Raw genomic sequence first — 27,707 nt, 5'->3', positions numbered from 1 at the left:
AGTTGATATCATGGTGGCTGAAGGTTTGCTCTTTTCCCTGCATTTCTCCTCTCTAAACTGACTTGGTACCAAGGGCCTGCACTTGGGAGGGAGCTTGGTGGCAGAGGGAAGTCTGGGACAGAAGGAAAGGAAAATTGTCTGACCCACATGATGCCTTTTCTTTTTTTTATACACTCCACGCCCAGTGTGGAGCCCAACGTGGGCCTTGAACTCACAACCCTATGATCAAGACCTGAATGGAGATCAAGAGCTGGATGCTTAACCAACTGAGCCACCCAGGTAACCCAGTGTTTTTGAAATGAAATCCAAGAGCAGAGTTCTAACCAGTTGAGTCTCCAGGGTCTGTTGGCAGGGATGCACGTCTCAGCCGATTTAGGTTGTTGGATACAGAGAAGACAGGCTTCCTGAACTCCCCCCCACCCAGGAATGTTGTGCCCCTCACAATGGGAGTACTTACCATCCACATCCAGACCCAAGAAGGTTTCCTGCTTATCAAATGTGAATGAAGCACTTGTGTAAGGTCTGCAGGTGTCTGGCAGGTCATGGCCAAATGAAGAAGTCAAATAACAGTCATCCAGGGAGTCCTGTGGGTCTTCATTGTCTTCTGCCACTGGTAGCTCCCTGTGGAGCCTCGTGTGACAGGCAGGACTGGAGATGCAACAAGAAAGTTGAGTCAACATGGAGTCCCAGCTGCTTTGGGCGGCACCGAAAAGAAATGCGAAGTCTTCTTCCCATGAACCTTTCTGCCTCCATCTGGGGCCAGAGTGTGGATGTACTGGGGATAGATGAGGCAGGCAGGGAGGGAGCAAGAGCTGGAGGGGCCCAGAGCATGGCCAGAATGGGAGACTAAAGGGAAGGAGTCTGAACCACCCCAGCACACAGCAGTCACAACACACAGCACGCTCAGAAAACAATAAAACCAGCATCAACACTTTTGCATACGTTTTGTTGACATTTACAGAAAGCACCAAGACAACCCCAGACTGGCAGCATTGTAGATTCCTAGAAAGCTCGTGTGTCCGAGGCCTACTTGTCTAAACACTGAGATATCAATTTTTTTACACACTTTTCTTGCCATGAATTCTTGCCAACGTCATAATGCGAAACCAGCAGAGACAGATGTGCATCTTAGGCTGGACTCAATACAAAGAGAGACCGTGAGAATGCAAGAAATCCTGTGATTGGTTAGTATACCTGTGTCAATGGCCTGAGCTTCCAAATTTGGGACGCATAAAGAACGGGGCCTATATGAGTACCACAGTGAAACAGAGAACATTGCTAACGGACCATTTTATGGGTGTCTGAATGGGTGAAATAGGTACATTTAGCACTTTCTAGATTTGCCGAGAGCCAAGATCCCCAGACATCACCACTGCATTAAAGCCCATGATTCTTCAGAGTTACCTGGGGCATATCCGTCCTTGGTCTTCTTCCTCCACAAGATCATTATGACTGTCTACAAATAAATACAGACAGGGCCAGTCACGTTCAACAACACCATGTGTACATTCCAATTAAGTATCCGATACAACTAGCACACGGACTGTGCGCCGCTTAGCGGGGCAGCAGGATATTGTGAGAGTAACCATCCAGGAGGCCTCAGGTAGTGTCTTGGGAATGTGCCTTGGTCTGCTTTCCTGAGCCATTGGGCATGAGCTCCCTGCTGTGGTAGAGCCACATCTCAAGAGTCTGTGTACAGCGTGAAACGTGTGTTTTGCCACAGATTCTGGGGAACAGCTTACCTATATTCTAAAAACTTAGTGCAACCTTCTCTCATTACCTTATGCCATGAGATAAATGGTTTAAGGGAATTTAGACACAGAGACCAGACTGATGGATGGAATCTGCAAACCCTCATGTCAAAAGAAACCTTTTGTGTACAATTCTTTGTGCTTACAGACATATGAGCCATGCATGGGAGGGGCAAAGGCCAGAATCAGCTGTGCTTCAAGGAAACCTACGAGCAAGCTGATGGCAGAGGTGTTGATGACCTGATACTCTGATGACAACTCAGTGTAGACAGCCAACATAGAGGACACAGACACTGGGAGTCAGAGCAGTCAGGCAGGAAAACAACAAATCGAAAGATGTAGGTAAGGCTGCCAACATCTTTGGACAGGTACAAAAATTCAAGAGACAATATTCAGCTATGAAAATGAGAACATTGCAGATGAAGAGAGATATTTAATTGAAATCAGGAACAAAGACAGAGAACTCTGCATGTGGAGCACAAGTGAGTGTGAGCTGTCACATCTGCCTTGAATCAAATGTCCTAACTTCTGTCAGAAGCCATAAGCATGGCCTGAGATGAGGAACAAAGGGCAGGTGCCTGACTCACCTGAGGTCTGTGCTAAAAAGTGTATCCTAGAGCCTGACTCAGATCCTTATGTCTACTGGGCTTCTACAGAGCGATGACACATTTCTGCACAACCAGAGGTTGGGATCCCAAAAATAGGGGGTCAGCTTGGGAGTCCAGTTGGAGCTTTATCACCTTGACAATGGAGGACTCACTAGCTACTTCCAGAGCAGTACAGATGTCCAGATCTTCGAATGAGGTGATGTCAGCCTTGCTACAAGTCCCGAGGGAGTCAGACAGGTCAGGAAGGGCCGAATAAGTCAAATAGCATTCATCCAGGGAGTCACATGGGGTATCCTCTTCCACCTCTGGCAGCTCTGCGGTGAGCCTGGGAGGGTCGGGAGATCTGAAGTTTAACACAAGAAAAGTAGACACCCCAGCATCCTACTGGTTTTGATGGGAGGCCGAGAAGTATACTCATAACAAAGGGGCACAGCCGTGATTAACAGCAAAAACTATCCTCCTGTTACAGGGGCAGAGAGTGGCTGCTGTGGGGGCAGTAGAGACAGATAGAGAACAAAAGGTGCTCAGGATAGTGGCCGCAGAGCTAAGCTTCTGAGCAACAAACTTAACGACTGTGGAATGGAACACACAGCTCACAGTGCGCATGGAGAATCCTAAAGGTGGCTTCAACACTTTTGCATAAATATTATTGATACTACCTTGGGTAACCAAGTGAACACAGGCTTTAAAAGACAACATCCATATGGAGAGACCGTGTGTCGTCGGTGCCTCTTTCTCATCCTGTGACGTGATGTGAATTTTTTTTAGGTATTCTTTGGCTATAATATATCCTCAATGTGGTAACACCAAACAGGGAGAGGCAGATAGTCGTCTCACTGTCCTTTTACCAAAAGGAGAGAACAGGGGAATGCACGAATCCCAGTGACTGCTAATTCACGAAGTTCCACCCCTTCAGGTTATTGAAATGAAGGGGTCAGTAAACGGAACTTAACCATGTAACATGTGAAGCCACACTTCATGGTTAAACAAAGGTACTTTGTGATTGGAGAACGGATAAAACAGGCATGTCTGGCAGTTTATGTTTCTTCCTTGAAATGCAGTCCTTCAGTTTAACCACTGAAATAACAACCCAGGCTTCTTCAGAGTTACCTGGGGCCTATCGGGTCTTGGTCTTCTTCCTCCTTATGAGAGATTTGATTTTCTGTAAATACATAAAGACAGGGCAGTCATTAAGCAGATCCTGCTCGGTACATTAATAATCTAGTGTCTAATGCTAGCCGGGCACTCAGATATGCTCAGTGTGAGAACAGATTTAGGCAGAAGAATATTTCAGGGTGCTTCTGATATTGTCTTATGATAAGTGGCTTGATTTCCTTGCCTGAGACATTGGGAAAAATTTATTTTTTCTAGGAGATCATCATCACGGTTGCCCTTGTCTTAAGTCTGTACAAACACTGTACTTATCTTTTTCATACAGATTCTGGGGATCCAGCCTCTGAGCATTCTAAAAGGATTACTGCAGAATTCAGCCTTCTCTCATCAGAGAGCCTGCTTGTTGAGACTTACTGGAACTTATGCACTGAGAGTGAACAGATGGAATGCAACGACAAACCCTCAAATGAAAGTGAGTCTTTGGTGCTACAGAGAATGTTGGCTCAGTTCGTGTGGTGGGGGAATGCAAAGCACAGCTCTGCTTTGGGAAACACACAAACAAGCTATCAGTGGAGGCACTGAGGGTGGGTTTTCAGACAACTGTTTAGGAAGACAAGTCAACCCAAAGGGGAGACACAAGCAGGGTTTAGAATAGCAAAACCAGGGGCGCCTGGGTGGCGCAGCGGTTAAGCGTCTGCCTTCGGCTCAGGGCGTGATCCCGGCATTCTGGGATCGAGCCCCACATCAGGCTCCTCCGCTATGAGCCTGCTTCTTCCTCTCCCACTCCCCCTGCTTGTGTTCCCTCTCTCGCTGGCTGTCTCTATCTCTGTCAAATGAATAAATAAAATCTTAAAAAAAAAAAAAAAAAAGAATAGCAAAACCAGTTAACCCAGGACAAGAATGCCAACTGACAGTGGCAGGCATAGATTCGTAAAGGACCTGGCTCAGAGATGAAACGTAGAGCTTATTGAAAGTGAGAAAAGAGGTTTCATCCAAATTAGGTCTGACAGACAACTTCTGTGCTCATGTTGCTGAGGTGAGTTGAGTTTGTCCTGCCTCCTTTGGCCCAATGACCTGACAGAGAACCCAACATGACATGGGCTTGCCTTGGGACTAGGAAGAGAGCAAAGCTCCCTGACACACTTGACATCTGTGTTTAAAACTCAATCCTAGAGTCCAGTTCAGATCAATATGTCTCTACAGGGCCTCCCCACCGGGATGACCTCTCTCGGCACAGCAGAGGTCTGGGATACAAAGAACAGGAGATCTATGTGGGTGTCCAGTTGGAGCTTTATCACCTTGACAATGGAGTACTCACTGGCCACTTCTAGAGAGGAACAGACTTCCAGGTCCTCAGGTGAGAAGATGGCGGTGCTCCTGTAAGGCCAGTAGGAGTCAGACAGCTCGGGAAGAACTGAATATGTCAAGTAGTGTTTATCTGGAGAGTCCCGTGAGACGTCCTGCTCTACCACCTCTAGCAGCTGTCCACTGAGCCTGCAGGGTGGGGACAACCGAAGATTAACCTGAGAGGGATCTGAAATCCTATGTCCTGTCTGAGTTTGATGGAAGGGACAAAGGAATGGTCAAGAAAGCAGAGAGGCTGACCCATTCAAGAGAGAAACAACTCTTCTTGTTTGAGTGCGACAAGCTCTGTTTGTCACAGGAGCAGCAGATAGAAAGGACAGTAAGTGCTCAGCGCACGGGCCAAACAGCAAGCTTGTGAGGAAGGAGCCTCAATTATCTCTGTGCCATCCAGTCATGACTCACTACACACAGAGTCTCAGAATAGTGGCTTTCCCCCTTCCTGTCAAATGGCATCGAGTTCTGCATTTGTGACCAAGTGACTGTCCCAGCTATCTCATCCAGAAAGGCCTCTTTCTCTCAATATCTGGCATGATAGTATATGTTTGTCTTCTTGCTGTGATATGTTCTTGCTAGGAAACCATGTCAACATGATAAATCTAACAGGCAGAAAGAAGACGTGCATCTCTCAATAAAGCACGGAGGACAGAATGAGCGAGCTCGGCGATCCTTGTGACATATTAAGTTTACCTGGGTCAGCTGACTGTGGGTTACTCAACTAGGGAGGTAATTAAGAAAAATGGAAGCAATCCAAGTACCATAAAAAAGCAGAAAACATGGTGAAAATGGATAATTTGTCATCGACCAAATAGATAATGTAGTTCTCTTCAGCACTTTCTGCTTTTCCCTGGGTGCCACTTTTGAATTCACAGCCCCCAAGTATTCAGAATTACCTGGGGGCAACTGACTCTTGTCCTTTCGGTCCCTCCTGATCAATTTCGTTTTCTGCAAATAAAGGAAGAGAAAGAGTTACATGACGCAGACTACCCTTCACAAATGCCCACTCTTAGGTCCCATGTAGCACAGGAGAGCAACAGAAGCAGATTGAAAACAGGCAACCGTGAGAGAACTCATCCAGGAGGGCTTAGGAGGGCCCTGGAAGCAATCACTGGCATTGCTGTCTTCAGCCATTAAATAAATGTCCCTGATATGACAGGCCATCATCACAGCATCCTGTCTTGAGTCTGCCAACAACAAGTTGATTCTTTTCCCCCGAGATCCTGGGGAAGAACCCGGCTGATTCCGAGGGGTTGCTGCAACCTCTACGACATCGGCCACAGCAACGTGTTTCGTGACACATCTCCAAAGGCAAGAGAAACAAGAGATAAAATGAACTTGTGGGACTTCATCAAGATAAAAAGCTTCTGCATAGCAAAGGAAACAGTCAAAAAAACTAAGGCAGACCTGGAATTGGAGAATATATTTGCAAATGACACTACAGATAAAAGACTGGTATCCAAGGTCTACAAAGAACTTCTCAAACTTAATACACAAGAAACAAATAAACAAATCATAAAATGGGCAGAAGACATGAATAGACACTTTTCCTTTGAAGACATACAAATGGCTAACAGACACACAAAAGAATGTTCAAAATCATTAGCCATCAAGGAAATTGAAATCAAATCCACACTGAGATACCACCTTACACCAGTTCTAAGGCCCTTGTCGGGGCTGTGCTTCCCCGAACATTCCCTGAGCTCTTTCTCTGGGGCCTCTCCCCGGTGCCACAGTCTGCTGCTTATGTCACCTCCACCTGAGAACTACATCTCCCCATTTCTCAGGTAGTTCTGACAGAGGATCCCCAGGCCACCCCAGGCTCCAGGAATGGTCACTGAATGCAGGAGGGTAAGGAACGCACGACCCAGGGGAAGGTCAGAAAGCTCAGTCTTTAGGAAATCTGAGCAGAGGTGGGTCCTGATGAAGAGGAAGCTGGGGACGAGGCCCCAGAGATGAGGGGAGATGATGAACTAGACGGAGGATCAGAGGAGAGAGTGACATGTGCACTTCATGTAAGAAAGGGGCCACTTATGTCCTTAGAAAAGGGAAAAAAGAAAAATAAGTGGGAGACAGTGTTGTGAGGCCAGTATTACCATTGTGACTGTGAGCACCGAACAGGGAAGATTGCCTTGAATATGTCATAGGAGAGAAAACTGGGTACACGAGCCTTTCTGAGAAAGCCAGGGAAGATGGGGTCCGGTGAAAGTGGAGCCTCTGACAACTGCCCCGTCCCCCATGAAACAATGCCCCGAAACCATTTGCCGAGGGCTAAAGCCCCACAGCGACCCACAAATTAGACACGACAAATTCATAGATGTTCTCAAGCAATTTCTGTTGAATCAGGCCCCCCAGAATTTATGCCGTTTCTTCTTTCCCGTAGCGATGGAATGGAGATACTAGTTTTGCGCTTTCCGATGAAGGGGCAGAGGAGAAACTAGGTAAGAGGATGAATAAGTTGGCCAGTTATAGAGCCAGAAAGTTGCAAACCCAGGACCTGGGGCAGAGCTGATAGTAAACACCGGGTTCTTGCTGACCTCGCTGGATTGGAGCATCATGGGGTTCGACCTCACTCCGTTGCTGCCTCCAGCCACAAGCCTGTGACAACCAACACAGGGAGTAGAACTTCCTACTCCCCGTCCCTCTCACCTTGGAAGAGCGGCCATTGGTTCCCAGAACCCATCTTGGCATTCAGGCTCCCAATGGCAGAGGAGAGGCCGAGCCTGGCTCTGTTGTCTCCACAATCCAACTGCTGTTCCAGCTGCTGTTGCAGAGAATTGGCCACCTGGGTGCTTGGCTGTGTCTGTGCTCCAGACATTTGCACCTCTGCCCTTTGGAAAGTCACGTTTCCACTCGATGGGCCCTGGTGACGGGGAGCCTGCATCGGGGCTGAAGCAAGAAGAGATTTCAATGGGATCCACCCCAGGGCTCCTTAGCTGAGCACTCCCAGAACACCCACGTCTGATGTCCCTTCCGGTCTGAGAGACCACCCTGCGAGCAGGTACAAAGGCAAACATCACGTGTATGAAGGAGATGTCAGTGTTGTGTCCTAGCCTAGGGATACTGGGACGGCAGGTGCCCAGCCTGCAAAGTCCCTGAGGTGAAAATCACCCCCTTCAGTCCACCAGGCCTTGGCATGGGCACACAAGTTCATTTCTATCATTCCATTAGTCGTAACCTTCTTCCTACAGCCTAGAGAGAGTAGGTCCTAGAGAGTTCTTAGGGCATGGGGAGAAGGAGTTGTCAGTGGGTGCTGTGCAGCATTAGAAGGGTGCCAGGCAGCCAAGTGAAGAGCCTCCTGGGCACCCCTTGTCACAACAGAAAAGGCCCGGGACCTCTCAGCTCTCACTGCTTTTGGATGAAGCCTCATGGAGACATTGATCTCTCAGAGGGGCTGGAAGAGCCCCTGGCTCTGCTCACAGGACAGAGTGACTCACAGGGTGGGAGTTGGCAGATGTGTGGCAGGGTCACAGGGATCTCTGGGGGCAGTCTTGCAACCTTTTTGTTTACATTTACAACTGTTTCAAATAATTTGGTACAAAAGCAGAGAGGACAGGGCCAACCCCATCCCCACACAGGCCCTGACAGGACTGAGTGGAGAGTAGTGGGCAGTCTGAGCTGGTGCGGGTCTGAGATCCTACTAACCACTGGCCAGGGGTCCTGGGCAAGTGACATGACGTTGCTGAGCCTCAGCACCCTCGGCTCTCACAGGAGATGCCACACCAACTGGAGAGTGACCTCTGAGGACACGAGCCGCTCCAGCACGACAGCGCTGCTGCTGAGCGGGCACGGAAAGGGACGTGGCGGACAAATGAAGCAAAGTAACTGTGTGTTTCATTTCTGCTTCCTGAATTGCTGTAATCCTGAGGAGGCCTTTGCTTCTTGGCCCCTCCGAGAGGAATGGGAAACGGGAGAAGGTGGTCCTAGGGTGGAGAGACTGTTAACTGACCAAAAAGATGAAGGAACAAAATGTTTCATGGCCAATTTCACTAGACAACATTGACACAGTGAGGAACCTCATAGACTCCTTGCTGCTCCTACAAGGCGATTTGATGGCAAGGAAATTTGGCTAACAACGCAAATGCTTCTCCCAGAAGCAAAGTCCGAATTGTAGCCTGAGTGGGAAGAAATGAGAATTGGGTGTTAGCCTGCACTCCTGTGCGAGTGTGACCCAAGGGGGTCTTGCTGAGAAGGCAGCACTTTCTGAAGATTCTGGAGAGGGGAACAACTCTGCTTTGCTCCAGAATGAGGCCAATACCCACGGCAGGTGCACGGACCGTTGATCATTTACATGACATTATGCTACTGAGAGCAACACTTGACGGGGAGAAAATCACTGAAGCTGCACACAGGGTGGAAAGGACACCATCCGTGGAGGATGGAAAACCAGGCCTAGAGCTTCGGCTTCACTGAACCACGGGGTCCAGCTAGGACTGGGTGCTCGGGATCGTCTATCTAAATGCTGAGCATTCTGGGCTCCCCAGAAGCCAAAACTTTGATCTCAGCAACAATATCACAGATGCTGCAAATATGGAGCACATGCAAATCTGTGTGGAGAGCCAGAGAGTTTGCAGGACACTACAACAGATATACAACTGGCAATAGAATCTCATTAGTAGCAGAAGTCGGTTCTTACAAAAAAGAAAGAAAGCAAGAAAGCGGGAACGAAAAAAGAAAAGAAAGAGTCCTGTTACCCAGATATCTACAGTTGACATCGTGGTGGCTGAAGGTTTTACTCTTTTCCCTGCATTTCTCCTCTCTAAACTGACTTGGTACCAAGGGCCTGCACTTGGGAGGGGGCTTGGTGGCAGAGGGAAGTCTGGGACAGAAGGAAAGGAAAATTGTCTGACCCACATGATGCCTTTTTTTTTTTTATACACTCCCCGCCCAGTGTGGAGCCCAACGTGGGCCTTGAACTCACAACCCTATGATCAAGACCTGAATGGAGATCAAGAGCTGGATGCTTAACCAACTGAGCCACCCAGGTAACCCAGTGTTTTTGAAATGAAATCCAAGAGCAGAGTTCTAACCAGTTTGAGTCTCTAGGATCTGTTGGCAGGGATGCACGTCTCAGCCGATTTAGGTTGTTGGATATAGAGAAGACAGGCTTCCTGACCTCCCCTCCACCCAGGAGTGTTGTGCCCCTCACAATGGGAGTACTTACCACCCACATCCAGACCCAAGAAGGTTTCCTGCTTATCAAATGTGAATGAAGCACTTGTGTAAGGTCTGCAGGTGTCTGGCGGGTCATGGCCAAATGAAGAAGTCAAATAACAGTCATCCAGGGAGTCCTGCGGGTCTTCATTCTCTTCTGCCACTGGTAGCTCCCTGTGGAGCCTCGTGTGACAGGCAGGACTGGAGATGCAACAAGAAAGTTGAGTCAACATGGAGTCCCAGCTGCTTTGGGCGGCACCGAAAAGAAATGCGAAGTCTTCTTCCCATGAACCATTCTGCCTCCATCTGGGGCCAGAGTGTGGATGTACTGGGGATAGATGAGGCAGGCAGGGAGGGAGCAAGAGCTGGAGGGGCCCAGAGCATGGCCAGAATGGGAGACTAAAGGGAAGGAGTCTGAACCACCCCAGCACACAGCAGTCACAACACACAGCACGCTCAGAAAACAATAAAACCAGCATCAACACTTTTGCATACGTTTTGTTGACATTTACAGAAAGCACCAAGACAACCCCAGACTGGCAGCATTGTAGATTCCTAGAAAGCTCGTGTGTCCGAGGCCTACTTGTCTAAACACTGAGATATCAATTTTTTTACACACTTTTCTTGCCATGAATTCTTGCCAACGTCATAATGCGAAACCAGCAGAGACAGATGTGCATCTTAGGCTGGACTCAATACAAAGAGAGACCGTGAGAATGCAAGAAATCCTGTGATTGGTTAGTATACCTGTGTCAATGGCCTGAGCTTCCAAATTTGGGACGCATAAAGAACGGGGCCTATATGAGTACCACAGTGAAACAGAGAACATTGCTAACGGACCATTTTATGGGTGTCTGAATGGGTGAAATAGGTACATTTAGCACTTTCTAGATTTGCCGAGAGCCAAGATCCCCAGACATCACCACTGCATTAAAGCCCATGATTCTTCAGAGTTACCTGGGGCATATCCGTCCTTGGTCTTCTTCCTCCACAAGATCATTATGACTGTCTACAAATAAATACAGACAGGGCCAGTCACGTTCAACAACACCATGTGTACATTCCAATTAAGTATCCGATACAACTAGCACACGGACTGTGCGCCGCTTAGCGGGGCAGCAGGATATTGTGAGAGTAACCATCCAGGAGGCCTCAGGTAGTGTCTTGGGAATGTGCCTTGGTCTGCTTTCCTGAGCCATTGGGCATGAGCTCCCTGCTGTGGTAGAGCCACATCTCAAGAGTCTGTGTACAGCGTGAAACGTGTGTTTTGCCACAGATTCTGGGGAACAGCTTACCTACATTCTAAAAACTTAGTGCAACCTTCTCTCATTACCTTATGCCATGAGATAAATGGTTTAAGGGAATTTAGACACAGAGACCAGACTGATGGATGGAATCTGCAAACCCTCATGTCAAAAGAAACCTTTTGTGTACAATTCTTTGTGCTTACAGACATATGAGCCATGCATGGGAGGGGCAAAGGCCAGAATCAGCTGTGCTTCAAGGAAACCTACGAGCAAGCTGATGGCAGAGGTGTTGATGACCTGATACTCTGATGACAACTCAGTGTAGACAGCCAACATAGAGGACACAGACACTGGGAGTCAGAGCAGTCAGGCAGGGAAAGAACAAATCGAAAGATGTAGGTAAGGCTGCCAACATCTTTGGACAGGCACAAAAATTCAAGAGACAATATTCAGCTATGAAAATGAAAGCATTGGAGATGAAGAGAGATATTTAATGGAAATCAGGAACAAAGACAGAGACCTCTGCATGTTGAGCACAAGTGAGTGTTAGCTGTCACATCTGCCTTGAATCGAATGTCCTAACTTCTGTCAGAAGCCATAAGCATGGCCTGAGATGAGGAACAAAGGGCAGGTGCCTGACTCACCTGAGGTCTGTGCTAAAAAGTGTATCCTAGAGCCTGACTCAGATCCTTATGTCTACTGGGCTTCTACAGAGCGATGACACATTTCTGCACAACCAGAGGTTGGGATCCCAAAAATAGGGGGTCAGCTTGGGAGTCCAGTTGGAGCTTTATCACCTTGACAATGGAGGACTCACTAGCTACTTCCAGAGCAGAACAGATGTCCAGATCTTCGAATGAGGTGATGTCAGCCTTGCTACAAGTCCCGAGGGAGTCAGACAGGTCAGGAAGGGCCGAATAAGTCAAATAGCATTCATCCAGAGAGTCACATGGGGTATCCTCTTCCACCTCTGGCAGCTCTGCGGTGAGCCTGGGAGGGTCGGGAAATCTGAAGTTTAACACAAGAAAAGTAGACACCCCAGCATCCTACTGGTTTTGATGGGAGGCCGAGAAGTATACTCATAACAAAGGGGCACAGCCGTGATTAACAGCAAAAACTATCCTCCTGTTACAGGGGCAGAGAGTGGCTGCTGTGGGGGCAGTAGAGACAGATAGAGAACAAAAGGTGCTCAGGATAGTGGCCGCAGAGCTAAGCTTCTGAGCAACAAACTGAACGACTATGGAATGGAACACATAGCTCACAGCGCACATGGGGAATCCTAAAGGTGGCTTGAACACTTGCATAAATATTGTTGATACTACCTTGGGTGACCAAGTGAACACAGGCTTTAAAAGACAACATCCATATGGAGAGACCTTGTGTCGTTGGTGCCTCTTTCTTATGACGTGAGTGCTTTTTTTAGGTATTCTTTGGCTATAATATATCCTCAGTGTGGTAACACCAAACAGGGAGAGGCATATAGGCCTCTCACTCTCATTTTACCAAAAGGATAGAACAGGGGAATGCAGAGAATCCCAGTGACTGCTAATTCACCAAGTTCCATGCCCTTCAGGTTATTGAAGTGAAGGGGTCAGTAAATGGAACTTAACTATGTAACATGTGAAGCCACACTTCATGGTTAAACAAAGGTACTTTGTGATTGGAGAACGGATAAAACAGGCATGTCTGGCAGTTTATGTTTCTTCCTTGAAATGCAGTCCTTCAGTTTAACCACTGAAATAACAACCCAGGATTCTTCATAGTTACCTGGGGCCTATCGGGTCTTGGTCTTCTTCCTCCTTATGAGAGATTTGGTTTTCTGTAAATACATAAAGACAGGGCAGTCATTAAGCAGATCCTGCTCTGTACATTAGTAATCTAGTGTCTAATGCTAGCCAGGTACTCAGATATGCTCAATGTGAGAACAGGTTTAGTCAGAAGACTATTTCAGGGTGCTTCTGATATTGTCTTATGATAAGTGGCTTGATTTCCTTGCCTGAGGCATTGGGAAAAATTTATTTTTTCTAGGAGATCATCATCACGGTTGCCCTTGTCTTAAGTCTGTGCAAACACTGTACTTATCTTTTTCATACAGATTCTGGGGATCCAGCCTCTGAGCATTCTAAAAGGATTACTGCAGAATTCAGCCTTCTCTCATCAGAGAGCCTGCTTGTTGAAGACTTACTGGAATTTATATACTGAGAGTGAACAGATGGAATGCAACGACAAACCCTCAAATGAAAGTGAGTCTTTGGTGCTACAGAGAATGTTGGCTCAGTTCGTGTGGTGGGGGAATGCAAAGCACAGCTCTGCTTTGGGAAACACACAAACAAGCTATCAGTGGAGGCACTGAGGGTGGGTTTTCAGACAACTGCTTAGGAAGACAAGTCAACCCAAAGGGGAGATACAAGCGGGGTTTAGAATAGCAAAACCAGTTAACCCAGGACAAGAATGCCAACTGACAGTGGCAGGCATAGATTCGTAAAGGACCTGGCTCAGAGATGAAACGTAGAGCTATTGAAGGTGAGAAGATATATTTCATCCAAATTAGGTCTGACAGACAACTTCTGTGGTCATGTTGCTGAGGTGAGTTGAGTTTGTCCTGCCTCCTTTGGCCCAATGACCTGACAGAGAACCCAACATGACATGGGCATGCCCTGGGACTAGGAAGAGAGCAAAGCTCCCTGACACACCTGACATCTGTGCTTAACCTCAATCCTAGAGCCCAGTTCAGATCAATATGTCTCTACAGGGCCTCCCCACAGGGATGACCTCTCTCGGCACAGCAGAGGTCTGGGATACAAAGAACAGGAGATCTATGTGGGTGTCCAGTTGGAGCTTTATCACCTTGACAATGGAGTACTCACTGGCCACTTCTAGAGAGGAACAGACTTCCAGGTCCTCAGGTGAGAAGATGGCGGCGCTCCTGTAAGGCCAGTAGGAGTCAGACAGCTCGGGAAGAACTGAATATGTCAAGTAGTGTTTATCTGGAGAGTCCCGTGAGACGTCCTGCTCTACCACCTCTAGCAGCTGTCCACTGAGCCTGCAGGGTGGGGACAACCGAAGATTAACCTGAGAGGGATCTGAAATCCTATGTCCTGTCTGACTTTGTTGGAAGGGACAAAGGAATGGTCAAGAAAGCAGAGAGGCTGACCCATTCAAGAGAGAAACAACTCTTCTTGTTTGAGTGCGACAAGCTCTGTTTGTCACAGGAGCAGCAGATAGAAAGGACAGTAAGTGCTCAGCGCACGGGCCAAACAGCAAGCTTGTGAGGAAGGAGCCTCAATTATCTCTGTGCCATCCAGTCATGACTCTCTACATACAGAGTCTCAGAATGGTGGCTTTCCCCCTTCCTGTCAAATGGCATCCAGTTCTGCATTTTGTGGCCAAGTGACTGTCCCAGCTATCTCATCCAGAAAGGCCTCTTTCTCTCAATATCTGGCATGATAGTATATGTTTGTCTTCTTGCTGTGATATGTTCTTGCTAGGAACACATGTCAACATGATAAATCTAACAGGCAGAAAGAAGACGTGCATCTCTCAATAAAGCACAGAGGAGAGAATGAGCGAGCTCAGCGATCCCTGTTACATATTAGTTTACCTGGGTCAGCTGACTGTGGGTTACTCAACTAGAGAAGTAATTAAGAAGTGGGAAGCAATCCAAGTACCACAAAAAATCAGAAAACATGGTGAAAATGGATAATTTGTTGTCGACCAAATAGATATTATAGTTCTCTTCAGCACTTTCTGCTTTTCCCTGGTTGCCACTTTTGAGTTCACAGCCCCCAAGTATTCAGAATTACCTGGGGGCAACTGACTCTTGTCCTTTCGGTCCCTCCTGATCAATTTGGTTTTCTGCAAATAAAGGAAGAGAAAGAGTTACATGAAGCACATTCCCCTTCACAAATGCCCACTCTTAGGTCCCATGTAGTACAAGAGAGCAACAGAAGCAGAGTGAAAACAGGCAACCGTGAGAGAACTCATCCAGGAGGGCTTAGGAGGGCCCTGGAAGCAATCACTGGCATTGCTCTCTTCAGCCATTAAAGAAATGTCCCTGATATGACAGGCCATCATCACAGCATCCTGTCTTGAGTCTATGCCAACAACAAGTTGATTCTTTTCCCCCGAGATCCTGGGGAAGAACCCAGCTGCTTCTGAGAGGGTTGCTGCAACCTCTACGACATCGGCCACAGCAACGTGTTTCGTGACACATCTCCAAAGGCAAGAGAAACAAGAGATAAAATGAACTTGTGGGACTTCATCAAGATAAAAAGCTTCTGCACAGCCAAGGAAACAGTCAGAAAAACTAAGAGGCAGCCCACGGAATGGGAGAATATATTTGCAAACGACACTACAGATAAAAGACTGGTTTCCAAGATCTACAAAGAACTTCTCAAACTCAATACACAAGAAACAAATAAACAAATCATAAAACGGGCAGAAGACATGAATAGACACTTTTCCATTGAAGACATAATATTGGCTAACAGACACACGAAAAAATGTTCAAAATCATTAGCCATCAAGGAAATTGAAATGAAAACGACACTGAGATACCACCTTACACCAGTTAGAATGGCAAATTGACAAGGCAAGAAACAACAATTGTTGAAGAGGATGTGGAGAAAGGGGATCCCTCCTACATTGTTGGTAGGAATGCAAGTTGGTACAGCCACTGTGGAAAACAGTGTGGAGGTCCCTTAAAAAGTTAAAAATGGAGCTACCCTGTGATCCAGCAATTGCCCTACTGGGTATTTACCCCAAAGATACAGACATAGTGAAGAGAAGGGCCATATGCACCCCAATGTTCATAGCAGCATTGTCCACAGTAGCTAAATGATGGAAGGAGCCGAGATGCCCTTCAACAGATGACTGGATTTAAAAGAAGTGGTCCATATATACAATGGAATATTACTCAGCTATCAAAAAGAATGATGTCTCAACATTTGCTGCAACATGGACGGCACTGGAGCAGATAATTCTAGGTGAAATAAGTCAAGCAGTGAAAGAGAATTATCATATGGTTTCTCTCATCTATGGAACATAAGAACTAGGAAGATCGGTAGGAGATGAAAGGATAAAGTAAGGCGGGGTAATCACAAGGGGGAATGAAGCATGAGAGACTATGGACTCTGAGATACAAACTGAGAGCTTCAGAGGGGAGGGTGGTGGGGGAATGGGATAGGCTGGGGATGTGTAGTAAGGAGGGCATGTATTGCATGGTGCACTGGGTGTTATACGGAACTAATGAATCATCGAACTTTTCATCAAAAACCAGAGATGTGCTGTATGGTGGCTAATATAATATAATAAAAAATATTATTATATAAAAAAAAGAGAGAGATACAGTGAAAATTAGGAGGTCTGGAAGTGACCTCCTGTGCCTGGGCTGGAGAGGTATATGAGTCTGGCAGGGCCACCTTGAGAGCAGTGATTGACAGTGGCCCAGACATAAAAGTGCTGTGACTTAGACAGGAGTTGAGCAAAGCTCGCTGACTCATGGAATGTCTTATATCAAACACAGTCCTACAGCCTGGATCACAACAGTTTGTAAGGATAGGATCTACTTATGGGGATTAAGACTCTGAGTCTACACAGGGTGTGAGGAACAAGGAATAGGGACACTACCTGGGGCAGCACATGGACTTTCCTCCCCTTTGGTATGGGACCATTCTCTGGCTAAATCCAGAGCAGAGCCGATTTCCTGTTCTTCAAATGGGAACTCACCATCACTGTAAGACTGGTCGCTGTCACACCCTTCTTCCAGAACCGAAGGGGTCAAATCGTAATCATCTACTCTGTCCTGTAGGACTTCCTTCTTTTCGACTTCTTCCTGCTCCACGCTGTGCCGGGTGAGACAGGAATGACAACAGATCAAACCGGGGGGATCAGACATCATGGCTTCCTAGCTGGTTTTGATGGGAGTTATAGGGAATGGTCACTAGAAGCAAAGGGCCATCGCCTGGAGAGGGAAAAAGCTATCCATCCTACAAGAGGCAAAGTGTGGCTGCCATGGTGGGGGATGGGGGGAGAGTAGCAGCAGCAGATATGCAGAGCACTGCCCACAGCAGGGCTGACGAGGAATGAGACTCTACCACCCCAGTATGGTACAGTCACGGCATGAAGCACAGAGGGAGACCAGGCCCGGGGCAGCCACCACGTGCCTGAGTCGTGTTGACTTTAACATAGATTGACCAAGTGGTTACAGCTCTGGAGTCACTGCAGACTGCAGAAATGTGTGGCTGCTAGGCACCTTTGTATTAATAGTGTCACATGACACCCCATGTGTTTGGTTTTGGTAAGTTACTTCTCTTGCTGGTTAATTTTGCTAGTGTCTGTGTACCAATTCCTTTGCTGGTCACCTTCCTACCAAGGCCCTTAGAGAACTGTGTAGGAAGTAGATACGCATCTCCTGGTGTCCAGTCACAGGAAAGAATGGGTATTTTGTCCATACAGGGAGTCCTGAGGCTGGTGAATCCATCTTGGTTTACAGCACCACAGAGACAACAGGCAACACGGCCATTCTTTGCTGACCACCTACAGTTTTGCTAATCCTTGCATCTGACATCTGTGACTCTCTTGACCTCACTTCCTTTTCTTTCTGAGACCCTGTCCATTTTTACCCACACATTACCGGTTCCTGAACATTCATTGTCACCTGGGGGTCCGTGTTTCTTCTTCATGTTCATCCTCCTCCTTCTCATAATTTTCTGCAAATAAATTCAGAAATGTCCCGTCAGCTGTTCCCACATCACCACTATGAACACAGTGGCCTCTATGGCCCGAGAGACATAAGTGTCCTTGCATGACTAGGCATCCACTGCATTTAGGGCACTGTCTTTAAGAATTGCTGTGGCATGGCTTTCTGATGCATCAGGCAGTGTGTCTCTGATTCTGAGGATCAGCATCACTGACCCTGGGCAACAGCTTCTACTGTCTCTTGTTGTCCATATAAGGGGATGCTTGTCCAGTTTCAATCTTGACTTCTGCAAACCATGTCTAGCAGCGTGCCGCGAGTCGCGCCACAGGCACAGGCTCTCTGTGCATTCACAGCTCTCACATAGAGCCTCCTCCTTGTCCTGAGGACAGGACAACCACCCTGTCCCACATCCAACCACCGGGGACTTCATGGGCCCCCGCGTGGGCTCCAGTGTTACTGAGGGGTCATCTAGGAAACATGTTCCAGTCTAAACAGCGTTCCCACCTCCAAGTCCTACTGCATCAAGTTCCTCATCCAACTCCACATGGTCAGGGGCTCTACTTTGTCTAAAGTGCATTCATGAATTTTCCGTATCTGCTCACTACAGTGACAACAGGTTATTTGATATACATTACAGATGAGGAGACAGATATGGACGAAGTAAACCTCACTCTCTCACCCACATTTCATACAGACTGGGCTAAGTCTGGGAACCTCCCACTTAGGCGGGGATCCTAGCACACTAACTAGCTGCCTCCTGTCACAGTCTCCTTTCCGGGATCTAACACTGGTGGATGCTGCCTCCTGCCCCAAGGGCTGCGTTCCCTCAGGGAGGAAGCAGACATGTGGAGCACTATGACCTCCAGCCTGTGCATTTCTCCTCTCTGTTACCACCTTCTAGTCCTGGTCCTCTCATGGCCTTGCGCACAATGGGGAACAGAGGACAGCTGCTACAAACAGTGTGAGGGCAGGTGGGAAGACTCTTGTGAGCCCAGGGCCTTGCAGCAGCTCAGTGCAATCAGGGCCTCTGGCTGCCTTACCTGAGCTGAGCTTTCGGGCAAGGCACTTGGCCAGCCTGCGTCCCTCAGCCAGTTGCTCTTGGAAGCCCTGTCCTTGGCAATGCTCAGGGTCATCATGGGAGAGGAGGTCCTCGAGGTGTTTATCAAGGAGTTGGCAAACATCTCTCCCTTCGCGTAACTTATCATATAAACGGGTCAGCTCTTCAGTCTGGTCTTTGATCAGCAGATGGCACTGTCTACGGTGGGACAGAGAGAAAATTTAACAATGCAGAGAGTGGATCAATAGATTATAAGAGCTTTTGGGGAGATTTCTGGGAGAATTTCCCACAAGCAGCCGCCGAAACAAATTTGTGCACATGTGTGGTTACCTGCCTGTGGCAGAGAAAGAAGAAAGTAAAACAAGGCCTCCTCTGTATCAGAGAGTGCTCCTGTGAGCCCCCTTGACATCCCTTGCATCTTTTGCTTCTGGAAACAGACCCAGGGGTCCTCCTAAGCACACGTCACAGACATGTCCCTCAGCTGCTCACTTTGGGCATACCCATTTCCCTGGAAAACTCCATATAGTGCATCATGCAGCGAATGGACACACTGGCAGACACAGAAGTGTGGACCGTAGGGCTGGTGTTAAGTCCTGAGCTCAGGAGAATGGCAGGGTCAAGGGGACAGCATTTGCTGAAGGAACGGATGACAAGCTGTAGTCAGCCAGGTCGTGACTATGTGAAAGGGAAATGAGGTAGTGATCTCACAACACTGTGAATGTGCTAAATGCCACGAACTGTTCCCTTGAATTTGGTGACTTTGATATTTTTTTACAAGAGAGAATGAGGCTCTGAGTCATTGGAGTCCATCATTTACCAATCACTGTTGTCTTAGTTGTTTTAGACATAGTTGTGGAACGTGCCTGCCGTGAGGGTTTCTGCTTTTCTGGCCCACACTTGTTGCTGCCCCAGGTCAGAGATGCCCACAGCTTCCCTCAGGCCTCCCACACAGAGCCCTGCTTACCTGAGCTTCTCAGCCAACGTGTCTGCCCGCTCCCTCTTCTCCAGCTGCCCCTTCTCCCCCAGCACGGATTCGATGATGTCGCTGGACTCTTCGCACTCTGAGAAACAGAGATGCCTGTCTCAGTGGAAAGCTGGATATGCTGCAGTGCTCGCTGTCTTCAAGGGAGGAGATGGGGTCCATTCCAGCGCAAATGGAACCCTGGCAACCAGGCTCTGCGCGGGGAGCTCCACTTCTCATTCCTCAGCCTCTTAACTACAGCGCATTCTATTCCTCCCTGTTTCAGAGCCCAGGAAAGAACAGCCCCAAAGCTCAGAGGGGAAGTAGACGCGGTGAGTAGCAGGTATTTGGCAGAGTCAGGATTCGTATCCCCTGACACCAACCCTGACCATGGCCACTCTAGCAAGTCTTGTGGCCTCTTAAGTAAAACACTAAGCAGGGACATGACGTAAGGCCCCCAGGACTCCAGGACCGATGGGTCCCCTGAACTAGGATTTCTATACTGAACAAGTATCTCAAAGGTAAAAATTCACCCGATACACTCGTGTGAACTAGAATGCATAAAAGCAGAAGGACCTGAAAGGAATATGGCCAAATCCTAATAAAGTGTGTGTTATTAGAAGCAGTAGAATTATGAACAGAGTTTACACGGTGCCAGGCTCTGCTGTTAGAGCTTTACAAGGAACTACTCAGTATTCATTTCGACTCAGAGAAGTAGCACCCACAATAGTAGTAGTTTAACAGAGGAGGAATCTGAGGCACAGGAAGATAGGCAGTTGGATTTGAGTCCAGGAAGCCTGGCCCAGAGCCCATGCTCTTCACCCCTGTGCTGTGTTACCTCTACCGCAAGCCCTCGGGTGATACCTGATTTCATAATCTTCACAACTGCTTTCCCAGTTAATGAGATGATTATCGGGAAAGTTGTAAATAAAACTTTGTTTGTCCTTCCCTGAAAGCTCATCATCTCTTCACTTTCCTAAATAACAGGCTTCAATTTTTACTTTTGTCTGCATAAGTCGTTTTTAATTATACCTCCCCTTGTTATATTGAAAGCAGATTGTGAGAAAATGAGAAAACTTCGGGCTAAGAGTTGTCAGGATTCCTTCCTATCGCTCGGCTGTGACGTGCCCCATTCTGCACCGCATCCCCCTCTTAACGATAAGGCCACCGAGCTCCTCATTTAGGATGACTGTGGGGGAGAGCCTACCCCACGCACTAAGGCTTGGGTGGTTCCTGGGGCCGTGGTCTCCCCCACTCACCCTCATTCTCTCTTGGCCACATGTCTCATGGCCCAGGCCTTGAACTGTTGGGCACCCTACATCATTGAAGGTTCCCCAGCTCAGGGAGATACAGGGGAGGTAGCAGAGGTTGTCTGATGTTCCCGGAAACACCCTCAGCCTTATCACTGGGTATCAGATGGCCTCTGTGGAGCCAGGAAGCAGAGCCTGCACGGGTTCCCTCTCACCAGGGGAGTCACTGTGTGGATGGTGTCACTCATGGATACCACGGTTTCGGAGAAAGCAGAACCCACCTCTATCTCCTTGAAAGCAGGTCATGTCACCTGCTACCCTCCCCCCATGTGTACCATCAGCATGTTTCCCCAGTGTCCCTAGCTCGGTGCTTTCCCAGTGGGACATCAGAGGAACCTGACCTGATGGAGTTCTGGAGTCACTGTGATGCAGGATCTGATACTGCACAGAGTCAATCCTGAGAGGACCAGGCATTTCTGTGTCTGCACCATGAATCAATTACTGGGTTGTGAACTCTAGCCCCACCCTACTTGTCACAGCTAGCCTGTGGAGGTTGCTAACCTATTTGTCTTCAGTTTTCCCATCCTCAGCAAACTGAGGGTAAAATACCCACCTCTACCATTCCTGGATTGTGGTCAGAATGAAATTTATCGTGACAGTGGAAATAGAAAGGACAACATCTGCAGAGGGTTTTAGTTTCTCAGAAGGAATACAGACAGCCATCGCTTTGGTGAGCATGACCTTGTAGGACTTACTGTATTTCTGCAGCTGGTTGGCCAGGGAGTAGGCAGTGGCTTCGGATATAAGGAATTTCTCCTTGAGGTCTCGGAAGTCCTGCTTGCTTTTCTCCAGCTGGGACTGAAGGTCCTGGTTGATTTCCAGGAGGCTCTTTTCTGCCCCAGGATCGGAAAGAGGGCCAAGAGGTGCTGCCATGGTGACGTGTGGCAGAAGAGGTAGAGCTGGGGAATGAGCAGAAGAAACCCAAACACAGGATGGGTTAAAACCCAGTGAAATCAAGTAGGTTTAAATCAGGACTGAGGGTTGAGGATACAGGAATTCTCTACTTACTGTTGGGAACAATTTGAACAACACCCCACAGCACTTGAGACTCGGTAACCACAAAAACAAGGTTCAAGATGCCAGAGCTGATAGCCAAAGGCCCTGCCCCAGCTCAGACTCCAACCGGAATGACAGAGGGAGTACCCAGAATGCCAGGTAACGGTCTGCACTTGCAATAACAGATTTGGAACGTTGGGGCTTTCAATGGAACCCGGGGAGCCACTGCCTTCCAGTTGCCGAGGCCGTGCTGATACACCAGGCTGCCTGGTCTCCCCTGAAAGTCATCACTGATGGGGACCCACCCTCAGTGGCCACTCTCAATAGTTGTGCACCCTTGTGCTGAGACCACAGTTCCCATCTCTTTCTAAAAAATGATGTCAGCATAGTTCTCATTCTTCATTCTTATGTGTGTATAAAATCATCAAGGCACAAATAGCTTCCCATGAAGTTTCCCTTTTTTTTTCTTAAAGATTTATTTATTTGAGAAAGAGAATGGGGGCATGGGTAAAGGGAGAGAGTGAGACAAGGGGCTCAGTCTCACAACCCATGAGATCATCACCCTAGCCTAAACCAAGAGTCAGATGCTCAACTAACTGCACCCCTCCCAACAGGTATTCTTAAGGGCTGTCATGAACTCATCCCACTTGTTTTTAAGGTAAAACAGATCTTAAGGGAAATATTCCAAAGTCGCAGACTATCACGATGTTCTCTGTGTCTTCTCTAGTTTTTTTTTTTTTCTCTAGCCATTAAAAACACGAGAAACATGCTAGTGTTTTAGTTATCTTTAGTTGCTTTGTATTTGAAAAGCTTTTAAATTTATTTGGATCTTCCTCTATTTACATCACATTTTTAGGATGTATGTAGTAAATAAAGTTTTCTTTAAAGCAAAACAAACAAACAAATGACAAAAAAACAAGAACATAAGAGAAAAACCAGAGTTAATCTATGCAATGAAGTTTGGAAACTGTTTCCTGTCCCAGCTCTCTCAGTGTTCTTCTTCCTGCATCTCTGTGTTATGTAGGCTACTCTTCCCCTTCTGTGGACATGTATTTTCAATTTTCTTAGCTATACACCTAGGAGCAGAATTGCTCAGTCATATGTAACCCTATGTTTAACTTTTTGAGAAACTGCCGAACTATTTTCCACAGCAAAGCGACGACACCATTTTACACTCCCACTAAGAACGTGTAAGAATTCCATTTCTCTACAAGTCATACTAGTGGGGTGAAGTGATATCTCACTGTGCTTTAGATTTGTGTTTCCCTAATGACTGATGATACTGAGCACCATTTCATGTGTTCATTGTTGCATTGGTATTATCCTTTAGAGAAAGTCTACTCAAACTTTTTCCCATTCTTAAGTTGGCTGTCTTTTTATGGCTTAGTTGGAAGAGGATTTTTGGGTTTTGGGGTTTTTTGATTTTTTTGTTTTTGTTTTTGTTTTTTGTATTCTAGATAGCAAACCTCCATCAGATATACAATTTGTAAATATTTCTCCCATTGTGTGGATTGGCTTTTCACTTCCTTGATAGTGTCCTTTGAAACAAAAACCTTTTAATTTTGATGAAATCCAGGTTATCTATTTATTCTTGGGTTGCTTGTCCATTTAAGAAACTGGCTTCTAACCCCACATCCTGAAGATTTATAACTACATATTCCTCAAAACATTGCTTTTGAATGAGAACTTTCCTGGGTTTTAGGGGGTGGTGGACATTAGTTAATAATGTTTCTTGTCTCTTGATTAATTGTCTGTTGATTGATATCTCAATTGATATTCTTGTGCTTGTTTTCCCTCCTATGGAGCATGCCGTGGCCTATAACAGAGATTTTGGAAATGGTATCTAACGATATCCTGAGCTTGATTCAGGGGAGAGTCCTGGTTATATAATTGAGTTGGTCTACACCTCTTGCATAGTTTCACAAATTGCCAGGGCCTATAGTGGTGAGTAGTTGATTATTTTTCTGAGGAACACTTGTCCGGTAGTCCAGATCATTCTAGGGCTAGGGTGGACTTTCTCAGTCCCCTCCAGACCGAGAAGACTGCAGGGGTTGGACCTAGTCAAGAATTTCATCTCTGGTCTTCGTGGAAAGTAGACATGCCTCAGGGTTTGGGGAAAGTTGTTCAATACAAATGGGTTCCCCTCCAATCTTCATATTATATACATGATTTCTTTGTAGAAAAGGTAAAAGGTGAAAAAAACTAAGAGGCAGCCCACAGAATGGGAGAAGATATTTGCAAATGACACTACAGATAAAAGACTGGTATCCAAGATCTATAAAGAACTTCTTAAACTCAATACACGAGAAACAAATAATCAAATCAAAAAGTGGGCAGAAGGTAGGAACAGACACTTTTCCAATGAAGACATACAAATGGCTAACGGATACATGAAAAAGTGTTCAAAATCATCAACCATCAGGGAAATTGAAATCAAAACCACATTGAGATACCACCTTATGCCAGTTAGAATGGCAAAAATGGACAAGACAAGAAAAAACAGATGTTGGAGAAGATGTGCAGAAAGGGGAACCCTCTTACACTGTTGGTCGGAATGGAAGTTGGTACAGCCACTTTGGAAAACAGTGTTGAGTTCCCTCAAAAAGTTAAAACTAGAGCTATGCTATGACCCAGCAATTGTACTCCTGCGTATTTACCCCAACGATACGGACGTAGTCAAGAGAAGGGCCATATGCACCTCAATATTCATAGCGGCATTGTCCACAATAGCTAAATTGTGGAAGGAGCCGAGATGCCCTTCAACAGACAAATGGATAAAGAAGATGTGGCCCATATATACAATGGAATTTTACTCAGCCATCAGAAAGGAAGATTACCCAACCTTTGCAGTACCATGGGCTGGACTGGAGGAGATTATGCTAAGTGAAATAAGCCAAGCAGAGAAAGACAATTATCATATGGTTTCACTCGTTTATGGAAGGTAAGAAATAGCAGGGAGATTGGTAGGAGAAGGAAGGGAAGAATGAAGGGGGTGTAAACAGAAGGGGGAATGAACCACGAGAAACTATGGACTCTGGGAAACAAACTGAGGGCTTCAGAGGGGAGGGGGTGGGGGGATTGGGATAGGTCGGTGACAGGTATTAAGGAGGGCACATATTGCATGGGGCACGGGGTGTTATGCGCAAACAATGAATCATGGAATGGCGCCTGGGTGGCTCAGTCGTTAAGCATCTGCCTTTGGCTCAGGGCGTGATCCCAGAGTCCTGGGATTGAGCCCCACATCAGGCTCCTCCTCCGCTGGGAGCCTGCTTCTTCCTCTCCCTCTTCCCCTGCCTGTGTTCCCTCTCTTGGAGCCTCTCTCTCTGTCAAATAAATAAATAAAATCTTTAAAAAAAACAAAACAAAAACAAAAGACACACACACACAAAAACAATGAATCATGGAACACTACATCAAAAACTAAGGATGTACTGTATGGTGGCTAACACAACATAATAAGAAATTTTTTTAAAAAAAGTAAAGGTGAAAGGATATTTATTTTAGAACAACTTGTCTATTGTTCACCAATTGTCCGTCTGCACTTTTAAAAATGTGTAAAGGATCATTCAAGGTCAAATACATTCTTAGCAAAAGTACAGTTCTTGCACCCTACCAGGTGATTATACTGAATCCTATGAATTGTCTTATTACTTAGATGTTATCCTTTTCCTGATGAGAAAAAAAAAAAATCTGAGAAATAGTACAAAGCTTCCCAAGGCCACATATCTAGTGAAGAGAGGAGGCAGCATTAGAAACCATTTCGGGGGAAACCATCCAACTCTAGACCTCAGCTTAGGTCTTGATCTCAGGGTCATGAATTGGAGCCCTGTGTTGGGGTCCACTTAAAAAAAAAAAAAGGCAACCAATCTAGCAGATACCCCATTGGGTTTTCATATGCTTATTATCATTTGGATGTCTTCTTTTGGGATGGGGTTTTTAAAATATTTCTGCTCATTAATATACTAGGTTGTTTCTCATTTTCTTTGTGAATTGTTAGAGTTCTTGATATATTTTGGATGAGTGTTTTGTCAGATATATGTATTGAAAATAATCATTCCTGGTCTATAGATGGCCTTTTCATTTTTGAAGAATGTCTTACAGTATACAGAAGCCTTTAGTTTTCATAAACAACAATTTAATTGAATTTTTTATGGTGAGTGCTATCGTGTCCTGTTTTAGAAATATTTGTCTATGCCAATATTATGAAAATACTTCCTATTTTTCTTTTATAGGCTTTGGAATTCTTGCTTTCATATCTCCAATTAATTTCAATATGTAGTGGGAAGTGTTTGTTAATATTTACTTTTTAAAAAACAAATCATCTTTTGCTCTATTACCTTTAACAGAAAAGTCTTCCACTTCCCCAGTAAAGAATATTAACATATACACACACGTATACAAAATCAAATAGCTGTGCATATGTGGGTATATTTTTGAATTGCTGTTCTTTCACTTTGATATATTTATGTCGGTTAAGTGTCTGACATTAATTCCGGCTCAGGTCATGATCTCATTGGTGGTGAGATCCAGCCCCAAGTAGGTCTCCATGCTCAGCAGGGAGTCTGCTTGATATTCTGTCCCTCTCCTTCTCCCTCTACTCCCCCACTCACTTTCTCTCTCTCATTCAAATCAATCAATCTTAAAAACAAAACAGAATTTCCAAACTATTTTCTAGAGTAGTTGTAGAATTTAACATGCCCATCAGCAGTGTACGAGAATTGTAGCTCCTACACATCCTTGCCAATACTTGGAATGGAGATTCTTTTCATTTTTGCCATTTTAATTGGCAGATAGTGGTTTCAATTTGCATTTTCCTAAAGTAATGATGTAGATCTTGGCATGTCCTTATATGCCTTCCGTATATATGCTTTGCTGAGCTGTTCACAAATCTTTTACCCATGTTATCATTTTATTTTATTTTTTTAAAGGTTTTATTTATTTATTTGAAATAGAGAGCAAGAGCGGGGGCGGTGTGGAGGTGGGGTGGGGAGGGCAGAGGGGGAGGGAGAAGCACATTCCCTGCTCAGTGGGGAGACTGACAGAGGGGGTAGGGGCTAGATCCCAGGACCCTGAGATCATGACCTGAGCCAAAGGCAGCTGCTTCACCAACTGAGCCACCCAGGCACTTTTCTTTTACCCATTTTTCAATTGGATTGTTTGTCTTCTTCTTAACTTTTGAGAGTTCTTTCAACGGTTCTATTAGGAGATCTTCACCAGATATGTAATTTATAAATATATTCTCCTTCTATGTTTTCCCTTGATTTTGCATTCTCTCACCAATGTCTTTTGAAGAGCAGAAATTTTCAATTTTGATGTAGTCCAAAATTGTTCTTTCATTAATCACAATTTTGGTATCATATCTAAGAAACCATTATCCGGGGGCACCTGGGTGGCATAGTCGGTTAAGTGTTGTGATGCCAGGGTCCTGGGATCTAGCCCCACATTGGGCTC

General features: G+C 46.2%; 2 protein-coding genes and 1 long non-coding RNA gene across 3 annotated transcripts in view; 1 reads left to right on the top strand and 2 right to left on the bottom strand.

Annotated features, from left to right (window-relative positions):
- LOC125282155 (myomegalin-like) overlaps window positions 1-27,707 on the top strand; it is a 111,058-nt gene that overhangs the window by 5,117 nt on the left and 78,234 nt on the right. Inside the window, 4 exon segments of the mRNA XM_057310760.1 lie at window positions 186-279; window positions 3,798-3,944; window positions 9,723-9,816; window positions 13,328-13,475. The gene's annotated coding sequence lies outside the window, so the exon portion shown is untranslated.
- Window positions 8,927-13,331, bottom strand: LOC130543489 (uncharacterized). Its single transcript, XR_008958868.1, has 3 exons — window positions 13,000-13,331; window positions 12,050-12,222; window positions 8,927-10,994 (listed from the first exon to the last, which is right to left on the bottom strand). It is a non-coding gene; the product is annotated as an uncharacterized LOC130543489 (long non-coding RNA).
- Window positions 17,739-22,965, bottom strand: LOC125282153 (putative neuroblastoma breakpoint family member 5). Its single transcript, XM_048216403.2, has 3 exons — window positions 21,956-22,965; window positions 19,954-20,050; window positions 17,739-19,187 (listed from the first exon to the last, which is right to left on the bottom strand). The coding sequence occupies exons 1-3, from the start codon at window positions 22,131-22,133 to the stop codon at window positions 18,845-18,847; spliced, it is 618 nt and encodes a 205-aa protein (XP_048072360.1). The 5' UTR covers window positions 22,134-22,965; the 3' UTR covers window positions 17,739-18,844.

Source organism: Ursus arctos, unplaced genomic scaffold (assembly GCF_023065955.2).
Source record: "Ursus arctos isolate Adak ecotype North America unplaced genomic scaffold, UrsArc2.0 scaffold_12, whole genome shotgun sequence".
In the NCBI taxonomy this organism is placed as follows: domain Eukaryota; kingdom Metazoa; phylum Chordata; class Mammalia; order Carnivora; family Ursidae; genus Ursus; species Ursus arctos.
This window is presented reverse-complemented; position numbering and strand designations above follow the sequence as displayed.